General features: G+C 46.6%; 1 protein-coding gene across 1 annotated transcript in view; it reads right to left on the reverse strand.

Moving 5' to 3' along the window:
• LOC126540753 (uncharacterized) overlaps positions 1-14,748 on the reverse strand; it is a 32,061-nt gene continuing 17,313 nt past the window's right edge. The window contains exons 2-4 of the mRNA XM_050187600.3: positions 7,377-7,494; positions 5,481-5,624; positions 1-4,484 (exon numbers count right to left, since the gene is read on the reverse strand). Of these exons, the coding sequence (XP_050043557.1) occupies positions 4,138-4,484; positions 5,481-5,624; positions 7,377-7,494 (609 nt within the window). The 3' untranslated portion in view covers positions 1-4,137. The remainder of the gene's footprint in view (positions 4,485-5,480; positions 5,625-7,376; positions 7,495-14,748) is intronic.

Here is a 14,748-nt window from a genome sequence, read left to right on the forward strand (position 1 = left end):
TACAGTAACAAATATTTTACTGGCTCAGTCAACACAGCGTGCAAACATGAGTCGAAAGCACATTTTGTTCCCAGAGCCACCCGTGACGTTTCAAAAGAAACCACATTACATTATGGTGGGCTGGAAATGGGCCAAGGCTAACTCTCACTTGCAAAATTCATTTGCCCGACCAAAGGCGCACTCCCCTGCATTCATTTCCTCGAGGCTGCTGCTCCGCTGCCTCTGAGACTTTCCGCTGCCTGTTGTTGCAAGCGCCCAGTGTAAGACTAATTCATGCAGCAACACGAGAGGGCCACCGCAACACCCCCTTTATAACAGGACGGCGTCACATTCAGAGTGCACAGACCCTGCGTTACGTTCCAGATCTTTACTAGAAGTCCATACAATTAAACAAGCATGCCAACTTAGGGACCGGCGCCTTTTATCTTACCAAGTTCATGCTTTTGTCGATCTGTGGATAGCAGAAGAAAAGGCTGCTCATTTGTGTGGTATCACGGCTCGTAGCACAAATGCCTTCTATTACCTAGAGCAGGGCTTGACATCAACGCGTGCAGCGCTTGCAAAACCTTGCAGCGCTGAAACTTCGCACGTCAACGTCAGCGTCGTAACATGCAGCCTAGCGAGTGGAGGAAGCAATTTTCTGATAGTACACCTGTGAGAAAAAGTATACGGACCGCAGGGTGTCCGAAAAAACTAAATTTCTTTGCAATTTGCATGCATAAACTGAAATTTACCGGTAGACTGGAAAGTTCACCATGCCAAGCTTGGACTACAGTCCTCAATATCAAGTTGCATTCACAGGCTTAGGAAAAAAATCGGCTTTATCGCGCAATCCCTGGTCCGTATACTTTTTCTCACGGGTGTACATGGTGCTATTTCGCGTCAGCAAATTTACCGCTCGTCTTGAGGCGCATGTGTCCAGGTCCCGACCTGACTACAAGCACCGGTCGTGCTAAGACGTAGGAGCGTATGCGCTCCTTGCAGCTCGCGTGACCCTGGACAGAGCTTGACTCATGGAGGAATGAAATAAACGATAGGAGGGATAATCAGGACAGTGTAAAATTCCGCCTTATTGTCAAATTATGTAATGGTGGCATTTTAAACCAATCAGAGACGCCAAGAGGGCTGCTACGGCCTCTCTGATTGGTTCAAAATGCTGCCATTACCAAATTCGACAAGATGGCGGAGCTTGGCTATGTCCAGAATAGCACCTTCGGAAGGAGCATCACCTCAAGCAACCAGCGTTCGCAAGTAAATTCATCGTGAAGCCATTCCCTTTGCCTTTTCTTCTTGAAAAGGTAGGCCTAACATGTGACCCTCCTCACCGGACCCGGCCCAGTGTGCTTGGTTCTTGGTGGGGTTCAATGCCCACCGATCTTTATAGTACATGCCACATGGGCCCACTCTGCTTATGTCATAAACAAAAACTTCAGTATAACCTCCAAATGGATATTTTAGAATCAATAAACCTGTCATTAACTCATTAAATAAAAGAACGTGTCATTATCGAGTAGCCTGCGATTTTCTTAGACCCCTCCCCTCCTATTCCACCACCGAGTGCTGTGCACCGGGTCACTCTCCTCCCTTTGGCAGGAACCTTCCGTGTCAGGCGTCGTGTTAAGGCACACAAAAAACTAATGTTTACTTGAGAATTCAAAGAGGCAAATGATATGCGTGTTCACAGCAGTTCAGCTTCCGTTGTTTGCGTGGTGTCGGCGCCGATAGGTTAGCGATGGCAGAGTGTGCCCAGGGTGCACGCACTGTAAATGTCTCTTTCCAGCGCGGCGGTGATAGTCACGAAAACTTATCGCGACATGACCACGTGTTGGGCCGACTTCCTTGGCTTCAATTGCGTTGCGCGTTGCTCGCTCCTAGATCGTTCTTTCCTCCATGGTTTGTCTAACGCATCGGGCTAAAGCAAACGTTAATACAGGAGCGAGACTGTCATCGTTCGAAGAATTGCACCATTTTCCTGACATATTTTCGTTCCGCACTCAAACTGCTGTAGCGCCTTCTGGCCAGTGCTTTTTAGTCATATACAGCTTTGAGTATAACAGACGCTACATAGGTTTTACCTTCAATTTTATTGATGGAGTTGAGAATGCGCTTTAATCCGTGCAATTAAACCGGTCGATGGCATATTTCAGAGGAGTGACGCACTCGTAAACGTCCTGACACAGCATGAGCAGGGAAGGAATGGCTATTTTCATTGCTATGTATTGAAAAACATGAAAGAGTTGAGAGGGCTGCAGGACCCCTCCTTGGCGCTCTTAGTTGCTTAAGCGCTCGTTTGGGATGACAAAAATATTCGGCGACTCAGTATCAGTTACCGCACTATACAACCAAGAAAAATATCATTCTTGTTTTTAATTAGTACCTGTTGCTCATGCTTTTAGCCGCTCCGCGATCGCAACGGCCCGTCAGTCATGTTTTGTGCGTCTTCACACATAAGAAACGTACGTGTATGTGTGTGCACATGGTGGCTCGCCAGTCATGTTTGATAATTCGTATGTGTGTACGAGGGTCACTTACCACGCGAAGCTTTTCCACTGTGTGCTCTCACCGTTGCCTAATAACTTTAACCTGCTGGCTGATAAGTACCGCTACTGCATATACGTGAATTCGGGATATGCTACGGCGTACACCATGCAGTCTGTCGAGTCTCTTCTTCATCCCGATGTTCGTTGCTGCTCACTGCGGAAGATCGGGTACCTCCAGCTTCACGGCTACAGATTTCACGCGTATATTACCATTACGCCACCGCAAAACATCCGGACACCTCGGTATACGATGGTAAGCGCTGTCTCGGCGAGTGAAAACGCGATGGTCGATAAAGCGGCAACCACATGAAGAGTATACGTTTCGATCGCATTTTTCGGCCATGCATCTTCCTTATGCGATGCATTACGCTCGCGCCGAAATCACTGTCGTCGAAATATATTGCACGCAATTCTCGCTTTAAGGTACGATCACACGAGACCCATTTCGGCTGTATAAACTCGAGAAAGCATACTCTGCATGATCATCAGCACCTCAAGCGCAACCATCGCCTCGTTTCCTTCATTTCTATCTGCGTGAATCTCGAGTAGAAAGCCGGAACTTGACGCCCATCAGTTTGATTTCCCTAGAGACTTTCTGCCCGATAACCTCTCCCTCTCTCTTGGTCGTAATTCTGGCGAGGGAAGCGTACTGCGGAACGAGCGATAGAACGGAAAATGTGAAGCCTGCGTAGCGTTGATATATAGAAAGGCACGACAGTGTGTATTAGATAACAAAAGATCGCATGTGGTATCTTTGATGACATTAACTTTCCACCACTCGACACTTTGCCTCTACTACAGAAAGTAAAGTTATGAGTAGTGACCTGAAGTGGTAACTACGGTTCTATAGTATTCTACGGCGATTCCCGAGTGAAAATTTTATAACCATGCACTCCTATCACCTGTTAGAAAAAAAAAAACATGGTTTAAAGTGTCGCTCTCAAGTAGCTCCTCGTCGTCATTAGGAATTGCCAGGTAGCGTCGCTCAGGAGCAGTGTTTTCTTGAGTCGATGGGCGGCCTATATTTCTAGCACACTGTAACGCTGTGCTGCTCTCGGTAACATGTTACTTGGTAGATTCGAGAAAAGCTTCGGAGTCGAGCACCGTTCGCGAATACGCGGCTAAGACGAAGAATTGTGGTTGCGTAGGTCGAGCAGCGTGCATAACAGTTAACCGGTGGTCGAATACAGTAAATAAAATGTGTGCCGAGGATAGGAAAACACAGACAAGTGCGACGAATCGGATGGAAGCGTGAGATTTGAAATGTTCAGCCATAGGATGGAGCCCGTCTGCGCAGGACAGAGAAAATTGGGGGTTGCTGCATGGTACGGGCCAGCGTCCTACAGCGAATAATAAATATGGCTGTGGTGGTTGGCGGTGACTACGACGATGGCGACGACGATGATGATAATGAAGACGATGGCGACGGTGGTGGTCACAAAAAAAAAAAGCAGCGCTAGAACACTGGACGCGACAGAAAGGTGTGCACATACACCGCACTGTTTCTGTATGTGAGGTGACGATGGTTACCGCGCGACGTAAAGTAGACGCGACGCAAAACACGGCCGTAAACACTTTCGACGGGTTTACAACGGGGCTACGCCTGCTCCTCATCATCGAGCTCCTCGTCGACGGAGATCTTCTCCTCGCGTATGGTGCGGCACCCTCCTGCATGGCTGCTCTCCTCGCTGCTGGGGATGGTGCCGCCCGATTGGCTGGCGCCGTCGGCGCGCGAGTCGGCAGCCGAGTTGCTCTCCGAGCCGGCGTCGTCGCCGGAGCTCGGCACAACGACAGCGGCTGCGGGCGGCCGGGGCTTGAACGAACGCATCAGCTTCCGCAGCCTCTGCCGCAGCGTGAGGCCCTCGCTCTCGGCCAAGGAGTCCCAGGAACCACGACTCCGCTTGTCCTGCTCGTGCTCGTACAGGGCCTTCACTTTGTCTAGGGCTGCAGGGTGGAAGGGGGGCGTGTTAGGCTTGAAGCGATTTGGAGCCCGTGTGATATCATATCTATATAGTCAAAGAAAATGAAGTTGTTCTTCAAGTAGATAGTCTTAGCGCAGAGAGATAACAATAATTAAATTGCCCTTGAGTTAAGAAGAAAGTGCACCTTCAGCTTAAGGTCAATAATTTATGGATTTTTACGTCGCACAAAGAGAAAGAAAGCTAGAAGAGGAAAGGTGGGAATGTCAATGAGACGCGTGTCCGGTTTGATACCGTGCACTGAAGGCAAGCAAAATGGACAACAGAAATTTTAAAACGCGGATAGAGTTATCACTTGTCGCATACAACAGTAAGTACAGCAGAACTCCAGACAGTCACTCAGGCCGGTGTGCTTCAAGGCACCGCAAACTTACACAACGGGTTATCAGGGACACTGCAGAATAGAGCTAAGGTTTAATTACTGTGTCTAAGCCTAAAATTTAGTAATTATCACGCCTTTTCGATTCATCACCATAAGAATGTAGTCGAGGATCAAGTATACTAATGGCGGGGCAATGAGAAACACATCAAGTTTTGCTTCAGTTTCTCTCTGCAGTTGACCTTATCACACTCGTTTAGGCTATTAAGCGTTTAGATTAAATGTATAGTACAGCTAAAAGCAACCTGCGTTGTTTGAAATTATTTGTGTACTGCATGTATTCAGAGCGACGTCCCAATTTCACCCTTATATTAATATTTGACCATTATACGTGTTAAAGGACGCCTGCATTTGTTTCCCCGAAAAACTACACCAAATAAAACAAGAGTAGCACTTGATCGGCTTAAAGTCATACCAGAAACGAAGGGACGAAAACTTTCTTATGTGATCGCAAGAAAGGCGGACAGGGCGGATTTACTTCAAGTTGTAAAGTAAGCGTCCAGCCACCCTATTCACAAACTTTATGCTTCTAAATGTCAAAATACATATTGATCAATTTTACGAAAGGAAGGCTATGCTTACCTAGTTTAAATTCGACTTCTTCGACGGGAACTTTGTTCAGATGCTTCCTAAAAACTTGAGTGAGCTTCTTCCGATGGAAGTCCGCCTCTATTTCTTGCTTCGTTCTCGGAATACGGCATTTCATGAAGCAGCACATCACCACCACTGAAAGTAAAGAACACGCACGGATGTCAAATGAGCGTCTTGCCGTTCATTTCGAAATGCTGGTTTCGATTACTATCACTTGCAGAGTCTGATTTTTCATTTAGACAGCAGAAACAAATGTTTGAGAAATATGCGACGTCTTGTCCATTATTCAAAAACATCCAGCCATAACAGCATTTGAACATTTTCAAAAGTAAACTTGGCCGTACTCATAAAACTTCTATTACCGAAGGGGCTTCTTCCTTGGCAGATAGATGAGCATATGCTAGCAGTACATCTGATGAAGCCTTTTCTATCTCTTTTTTCTTTCGCCAATGCAGAGTCCCTCTCTATGAGCACGCACGATGCCAGTGTCGTCAGAGCACCACAGGGCACAGAAAACATTGACGCTGTGTACTCCACGTAGTCTTAATGAAAACGTGTGAGACACCTAAAACCTTATCTCTGCGCAAAAGTAATATTCATAATCTTCTTTTTATTTTCTTTATTTATACCACACTGCAATTTGAATGCCTAGCAAGAAGGTAGGGCTGATAATGAAACTGACAAAAATGCAAGAGACCAAAGGGTATTTAGGTATGGCATTGATGAAAAGTCAGTAGACTCGACCAAGTCATCCACCTATGAACACGTTTACTGTGAACGGCAGCTACTCCCTCGACTTTCCCGATCACATCGAGCTTTGTTAACAGCTCTTGCAAATGATTCCGTGGAAAATTTGTCGACTTTTTAAAACGACTAACACAATGGAGATGACGAGGACGACGACTGCAAATGAGCCTGACCCGGTGTACCTGTGACTATAGGGGTACATTTCTCAACACGAAGTAGCCAGTTGTCTCCCAGACGCAACGGCTACATACCGATAGGGCTGGAATGCAAAAACCATCGCGTACATAGATTGATGTACGCATTAAAGAACTCCGACGCGTCGAAAGTAATCTAGAGCCTCTCCCCCCCCCTTCCCTTCCTTACTATGGCGTCTCTTACAACACATGTGTTACTTCGACACGTTAAAACCCCGTAATTGCTTATATTTTCTCATTCAGATCGGGCTTTCTCTTCAAAAAATATAAAAACTCAATTTGTGATCGGCAAGATTGTTTCACTGCAGACATACTATTTAACAGGTGAAGCCACTTAATACCTCGCAGGGGAAAGAGGTTGGCGTGCAGAGGTTATGATGCTCGAAACTACAAAAGCGACACTGCTCTGTCAACAATAAATAAGTCTGTCGCAGATCCGAAATTTCAAAGATTGTTTCACAAAGTGCGAAATTACACTGATCTTTATTATTGGCTACATGTTTTCCTCAAATCAGAATCAGAGCGCGTGTATCCTAACAATTTATTTCTGCTTGCTTGAGGTAAAAGTGCACTGATGCTCTGAGCTACTGTCGCTGCTTCGAATGGTCGCTCCGCGGCTACTGAACACGCTTTAAGGTACTCGTTAATATGTGATCCCGCTTGAGAGCTTGGTAACCAGTACTTCAAACGCAGTCAACAGCTACAATTCCCCCAAATGGAAGCCAGCGTCACTGCCAATTAGGCGCGGTGGGAATGTTGAACAAAAATCTCCTTCGATCGCACAGAGTGGCCTGATGACCCCAAGATAGCTTATAATTTAAGCCCGCGCGTACAGTCGTTAAGTGCCGTTCTATTTTACTTTCGTGCAATGGCAGCCACGGTGTCCTTGTCTCCCGTCTCGCTGCCCACAGCAGGGACTAAAGAAACAGCGCAAGATGAGTCTTACTGACGACGATGAGGCCTCCGAGAGAGAGGAACATGAGCTGCCATACTCGGAAGCCGGCGATGACGTCTTGCTCCAGCCAGTCTGCCGTGTCCTCCACGTGCAGAGAGGGGACGCACTCCTGCGAACGCGGAAAGGCCATCGTACACGTTTGAGTGACCACCGCTGCCACGAAAGACAGAACACGACTGCGAACGATGACTCGCGGTCAATCCATCTAGCAAGTCGCTCTTGCAGTATCTGCATGAAATGGGCATTCATGCTTACATATAGTTTCGATCCAACGTTACCCCGCGTGGCTGCACAGGCGAATAAAAAGAACCTCATTCGATAACATTTAAAAGAAATAAATACCTCACCCAGCTTGAACAGAACCTGCAAAGGCACTACGCCAGCGTGAAGTACAGGCACCGAAAGACAATTTGTGCTGAACTTGGGACAAAAAGTTATTCTTCTGCGAAACGTTGCGCAGAGACAGTAGGTCTTGCTTGCGGCTCTCTTCTTTCTTTCGTTTCCTTGATTTATCCCCTTCCCTAAGTGATGGTTATAAATCCAGATGTGTGTCTGGTGAACCCTTCTGCCTCTTCTTGCTTCTCTCTCTGTCTCTTTACCGGTGTATAAAAAATGGCAGAGGCAGCACAGCGGGCTTATTAAACTCACAAATTTAGTCCGCTGTTATGACTAAGATAAGACCCGTCCGCAATGCGCACTTAACGATTGTTAGGTGAGGAAACACGGGGCGAATACTTTGAGTGTCTGAAGGCAAAACGGCGGCGGATGCGACGGGTTTCTTTCTTGTCTGTTTCTTTGTTTCTATTTTTATATGCGTTGGAATGTGTGAAACATTTTGTCATTTTGATGGCATCAGTGTAGAGCAACGCGGCGTCCCGTCCTGTTCACGAAGTCAATTTTCTCGCAACGATGGTACTTGTTTGACGTCGCGTCGTTATCACAAGACCATTTGTAATGTGACGAAAGGGAACTTAATCACTGTGAACAAACATCAAACTGTACGTGCGAGGTCCTTTCTGCGCGTTTTTCGACATTGTCTGTCTTCTCATACTGACTTGTAATCTTATTGGGAATGACAGATGTGCATTCAGATAGAAATCACAAGCGCGTAAACTAGATATTTCGACAAGGTCGTGTTTCTTGCCTTTGCATTTCTTCTTCTTTTTTTTTACCTATACCTTCGAAGCCAACGCAGGTACTCTTCGCAGATATGTAGATTCTTTTTCCAACATGGTTCGTTTCATGTAGCACTTTCAAATCTATCTGAAATAGACTATATGCCTTGCGAATCGTCTCAGGCCTGAGAATAATAAAGAAAAGGCTCAAATAAAGTGAAGAAATCATCCCGTTAAAAAAAGGACTCTCGTTAAATTGGTTCCAAAGTAAGTTTCGACAGAGTGACAGATTGCGACCGGAAGCAAAATGCGTAAGGCGCGATGTGTCCCGGTTGACAGCGAACGAGGCCAAGTCTCTGCAGGATGCCGGCTGGGCGTTGGCCCTTGAGCGTGGCCATTTGGTTGTGCGTTATACGTAGCTGCCTCTATCCTTGATCAGCTCGACGGGACACAGTCGCGTTCATTCCTATTGTATGTGCCAAACCGCTCTTCCGGATGAAGCATGGGACAACGGCCTGCGGTGGCGTCGTGCGCCGCCGAGCGAAAACCAAAGGTCAACAACAACAGCAGCTGCGTTGTTCCAGTGTGACTAGTTTCAGGGCCGACTGCGTCCTCGAAGGGCGTGGCACCGACGCGGTGTGCGCGAGTGCTAAGGACGCGCGCGAAGTCTTCAGGCATGCGCAGCACGATAAGAGTGAAGAAGCTACGCACGACAGCGAATGAGATAAGGGTAATTGGCAACGGTCTCGGCGGCTTAACGTTCGGGTGCTTGTAATTCACGGCTGAGCGCTGTAAAACAGCTAGAGAACATGCGAGAGGTTCCCTGTTTCTCGTTAAAATTAATGCGGGAACAAGAAGCTGCCATTTCGCGTATGTGTATACAACCAAGTTGTAAACAGACGCAATTCTATAGGAATAGGAAACAAGTGAGGGTTCGCCATCCGGTAAGCTAATGCCGATAACAAGGTTCGCCAGATGGTTTTATTTTTTTAAATATATTTTCAGTGGTTTTGCGTTCACTGGCGGAGACAATTTAGGGGACGTTCATGGGAGAATAGTGGTGTGAATCTACAGGCTGCAAAAAAAAAAAAAAAAAAAAAAGACGCTGCACCAAGACGAGGATGTTTATGTGCACAGGCAAAAAACTTAAACAGTATCGCACCGATTCCGGGGTTGACGGATGCTAACTCGAGTGGTGTCCTTGAATGCTGTAGCTTCTGGTTGCGGTTTCGCGACGTTGTGTTCAGGGGACGTTGGGTGTCTGCGCGCTGAGCTGATTTCGCGCGAGTTGAGGGTGTGGAAGAGGCAGCCGAAGAAACCCAAAGCAGAGCACTCTCCAGGTTTGCTCGTCGCGTGCCTTAGTACGACAGTCAGTGCATAACGTTGCATGTACTTTCATAGCATTTATTTAGTTGCATAGGGCCGTACCATCGCACTGAGTATGAGCTACAACGCACGACCGCTTTGTCAGCGCTGACGCGTTGAAGCTCGTACTGAGCTCTATAGTGCATTCTTGCATAACGTCATGTACAGTTGCATAACGCCCAAGGGCTCCACCGATACAGGTCGTTCAGGAGTAGTGCGAGGACAGGTGCTGTTTTTGTAGTATTAATTAAGGAAGAAAACCCGTACTTCGTGGCTCTTTTTGAGAGCCACCGGAGGCATACTTAGCTTGCGTTTGTCGGTATCGGAAACAGAATATCCAAGAAACTAGAATTTGCCAGGAATTGCTGCGTAAGATTACTCATGTTTACCACCGTTCTTGGTTTGACATTTTATTCATCATCCAGATCTCTATTTCTGCAGTAATTGTTGCACTCCATTGTGTTTTACAGCCACTTTTAGAACATATGTAAGAAATCATGTCTTTGGTGATGACTGACAACGACAAAGGGTTCTTAGGAACGAGAAGTTTTGTGAATGCTCACTGACCTCTCCAGGTCAGTGAGCATGCAATGCAGTTGGTCTCCTGAGTTACTAAGCAAGGCAATATCATCAGCCAATCGCAAGTTACTAAGGTATTCTCCATTAACACTTATCCCCAATTCTTCCCAATCCAGGTCTCTGAATATCTCCTGTAAACAGGCTGTGAATAGCACTGGAGACATCGTATCTCCCTGCCTGACGTCTTTCTTTATTGGGATTTTGTTGCTTTCTTTATGGAGGACTACGGTGGCTGTGGAGTCGCTATAATATCTTTCAGTATTTCTACATACGGCTCGTCTACACCCTGATTCCGTAATGCCTGCATGACTACTGAGGTTTCGACTGAATCAAACGCTTTCTCGTAATCAATGAAATCTATATATAAGGGTTGGTTATATTCCGAACATTTCTCTATCCCCTGATCGTCCTATATGCACCGTATTAAATTTCGCGTCCTCATCCTCTGCGGTGGCTCAGTGGCTATGACGACGCGCAGCTGAGCACAAAGTCGCGAGTTCGATCCGAGCCCCAGCAAAGGCCTTTCTGGGGAGGGCAGAATGTGAACGCGTTCCGGTACCGTGCATTGGTTGCATGTCAAAAACCCCCAGGTGGTCAAAATTCCTTCGGAGTCGACCGCGACGGCGTGCCTTATAATCAGATCGTGGTTCTCGGGCGTAAAACCATACAATGAACTTTTATTTAATGTTGGCGTCAAATAAAGGTGTATAAGCTAATATCCAATGTGAACCAGAACCTTAGGGCACCAAAATCGGGAAACGGAGCTTAAAAAGAAAGTATTTTAAGTCGCCAGTACACTAGCGTTGTTTCAAAGACTACAGTTCAACTCCGTTTCGACCTACGTCAGGCATGGGGGCCTTGAGCTCGTGCTGTGAGTGTAAGCTGCAAGAATACGGAGCCTGTTTATCTTCTGCGGAGCATTGGTAACGGAACGTCGATGAATGCGGCGAAGGATGGCCGCCAATGCGCTGGAGCGGCGAAGCGGCGTTATCACGCCTCGCTACGGCCAAGTTCAAGCAACATCGGCAGTGTGGTCGATCCATGTCGGCAGCAGACAAACAAGCCTGAGCGAGGAAGTAAGGGGCGCATAAAGGCAGATTGTTACAACGCGGTCGGCTATTACAGGCGCTCCTACCACGCTTCGCCGGAAAGCAGCCAGGTACGTAGAAGGGAACGGTTCCCAACGAGCTTCGACGCGGCGACCCGCCCACGTTTACGCCGATACAGCGAAGACATGAACGAAGACCGCGTGTGCGACGATGCGCCACTGCATATAGAGTGGATGCCGCTTCTAACGCTGATAGATGCGCGCGGGAATTTTCCCGACGTCCGCATAATGGGAAGCGCGTGCATGATTAACGAGCGCGGAGAATTTACGGGCCAGTCGTCGAGGCATTCGGTGTGGGGGCCACCCTTGAATGTCGTCCTACGAGACAATTATATTAGTACATGTTGATTAATGTGTCCCAAATGGGGACCGTGGGTGAGTTTAGAAGAGAAAAAGTAAAAACGAAAAAAAGAAAAGAAAAATTGGTAGCGAGACAAATTACGCTGCAGCACGTACGTCTATTGATCGCCATTATTGCATTGTTCGACTTCGTCAAACTGCGCCGTAGGACCGGCCTGTCGCTGTTAGAAATATTAGAGATCTTCTCCCTTTGTTTCTGGACTAGATAGACAAAAGGAAGAAGGGACAGGAGAACAGAAATTTGAACGGACACGCTCGGTGGCCGGACTCTTCCTCGTGATGTAATGTCACTATTCTTGATCCGCGAGCTGAATTGGTGAAACTGTTGAATCGTAAGATTTCTTTGCCGTCTGTCTACTGCCTTTTGTAATAGTACATTACATACATACGAATACATACATCACTGTCGGTATTGGGTGATTCCTGTTCTTACTAACCGTTCTCGCATACAAACTGCTTTGTGACTGTGGTCCATGACTGAAAATATATTCACTCACAATGTCACAGATGTTCAAGATGTTCACAATGTCATTCGAACGTAAAATGACATTGTGAGGGCGAGCGCCAGTCAAGTGCGATAATGAACGAAATATCGGCGAGAACGCTACCTGATGACAAATAAGTTGAAGCCCTATCCAATATGTTGCGACAAGTCATGGTATTATGTAACACCAATTTGTACCACTATTTCTAACAACTAATTTGTAACTAATTTGTAACAATTAATTCGTAATAGGGTGCCAGCCATGAGGCTGCCAGGCTGTTACAAATTAATTGTTTCAAAGAAAATGCTTTCTGATTAAGCCCTGCCGCCAGGTGTTGGTGTTTCGGATACGAAAGCAAATGGGCACAACGCAATTCGGTCGCTAAAGTCGTTCGTAAAAACAGACACGTAAGAAAGGCTAGAGTCGGTGGTCATCTTATTAGTCAATGGTTTTCTTATTGGCAAAGACAGAGTAGTTTTTACAAAAGGAAGCTATTGTAAGTTCGGTCCCTGGTCAATATATTCAATAGGATGTCGCTTCTGGCTTACTGGAAATGTCAGCTGGCTAGGCTGGCTTTTCATGAAAACCGGCAAATCTTACAATACAAGTTTGACGCACAACTTTCGCAGACTAGCGTTGGGCGGATCTAAGTGTCGCGCTAACTGTGATACAACGACAACAAGAAAAAAAAGTAAAGCAGTATCGGCCATTATGTAACACACGCTCTGAAGTCATTGGATATTCCAGGCAACCCACGAGCACGTGTCAGTTCAATGAAACAATTGCACTTAATTTATAAAAAGAAAACACAAAAGGCGCTGGTCACGTGGAAATTGATATATTACGTAGCTACAGCTGTGTTCACTGAAGTGCAAAAGTACTTGTTTCAGTTGTTTGTTACTCGCGGCTAGCCACTAGATATTGCTGCACATGTTGCAAATATCTGCACATATTGACGAAGCTCTGCTCGAGCACCTCCCTCAAAACGATGAGGTTGGACACTTACCTGCCATGCCTTTGTCGCATATCTATCTATCTATCTATCTATCTATCTATCTATCTATCTATCTATCTATCTATCTATCTATCTATCTATCTATCTATCTATCTATCTATCTATCTATCTATCTATCTATCTATCTATCTATCTATCTATCTATCTGTCTATCTATCTATCTATCTATCTGTCTATCTATCTGTCTATCTATCTGTCTATCTGTCTGTCTGTCTGTCTGTCTGTCTGCCTGTCTGTCTGTCTATCTATCTATCTATCTATCTATGCGTGCGTGCGTGCGTGCGTGCGTGCGTGCGTGTATTTGTGTGTGTGTGTGTGTGTGTGTGTGCGTGCGCGTGTGTGTGCGCGTGTGTGCGCGTGTGTGCGCGCGTGTGCGCGCGTGTGCGCGCGTGTGTGTGTGTGCGCGTGCGCGTGTGCGTGTGCGTGTGCGTCTGTGTGCGCGTGCGCGTGTGCGTGTGCGTGTGTGTGTGTGTGTGTGTGTGTGTGTGTGTGTGTGTGTGTTTGCGTGTGCGTGTGTGTGTGTGTGCACAATTTACCTAGCAAGTTATTCGATACAATACTAAAACTGGTGCAGGACTTAGAGAAAAAGTTTTTTTTTACGCCCACGTCAGGCGTTTCAAGTTCCAACGGTGAACCAGATACTTCGAAAGCGTAGAACTCTTCTCAAAAAGGACTGCGCAACTTGGACGCTCAGCCGTTAGCGGCCCCTTTCTGCGAAAAAAAAAAAAAGGTCGATAACCACTAAATCTCCCGCTTTCGTCGTTAAGGCACGTGGCCTGCGTGAAACTACGTCGCGCACGCAATGACTGTAATTCCCAGAACCACCACCAGAGCTCGGCTGTGGACTAGGCTTTTCAGGAAAACATGGCATCGCGTGCTCAAGGACACGACACACTAAACAACCACAGCTGACTCGCAGTGGCAATGAACCAGCAGCTATCGAGCAGCGACTGTTGTTGCTGCTGTTTACTCTGTGATTGCAAGACGGAGACGGCTGTAGGGTACTTTAGCGCCTCATTCTTAAAAGCTTATCTCTAATGTGCAACAATGCGAACAAACGAAGTAGCGATCGATTAGATAGGCTACTTGTCAGTTGCAACACAAACGGTGTACGATAAATCAAGCGGGCTCACTGGTGGATTGCTCTAAATCGTAGCTACCTTGTCAGCTTGAGCCAGCAGCTGAGATTTACGAGTGTGAGTGATTTACTTGGCTGACACTGGAAATGTTGGCAGCTGTTGCGCCACCGGCTTCTCCACAAACAATAAATTGTCCAGTTATTCAGGATGACAACACAAGGTGATATGAAAAGAAAAAGAAAAGAACGTTTCAGTGA

The sequence above is a fragment of the Dermacentor andersoni genome, chromosome 2, assembly GCF_023375885.2.
Source record: "Dermacentor andersoni chromosome 2, qqDerAnde1_hic_scaffold, whole genome shotgun sequence".
Taxonomy (NCBI): domain Eukaryota; kingdom Metazoa; phylum Arthropoda; class Arachnida; order Ixodida; family Ixodidae; genus Dermacentor; species Dermacentor andersoni.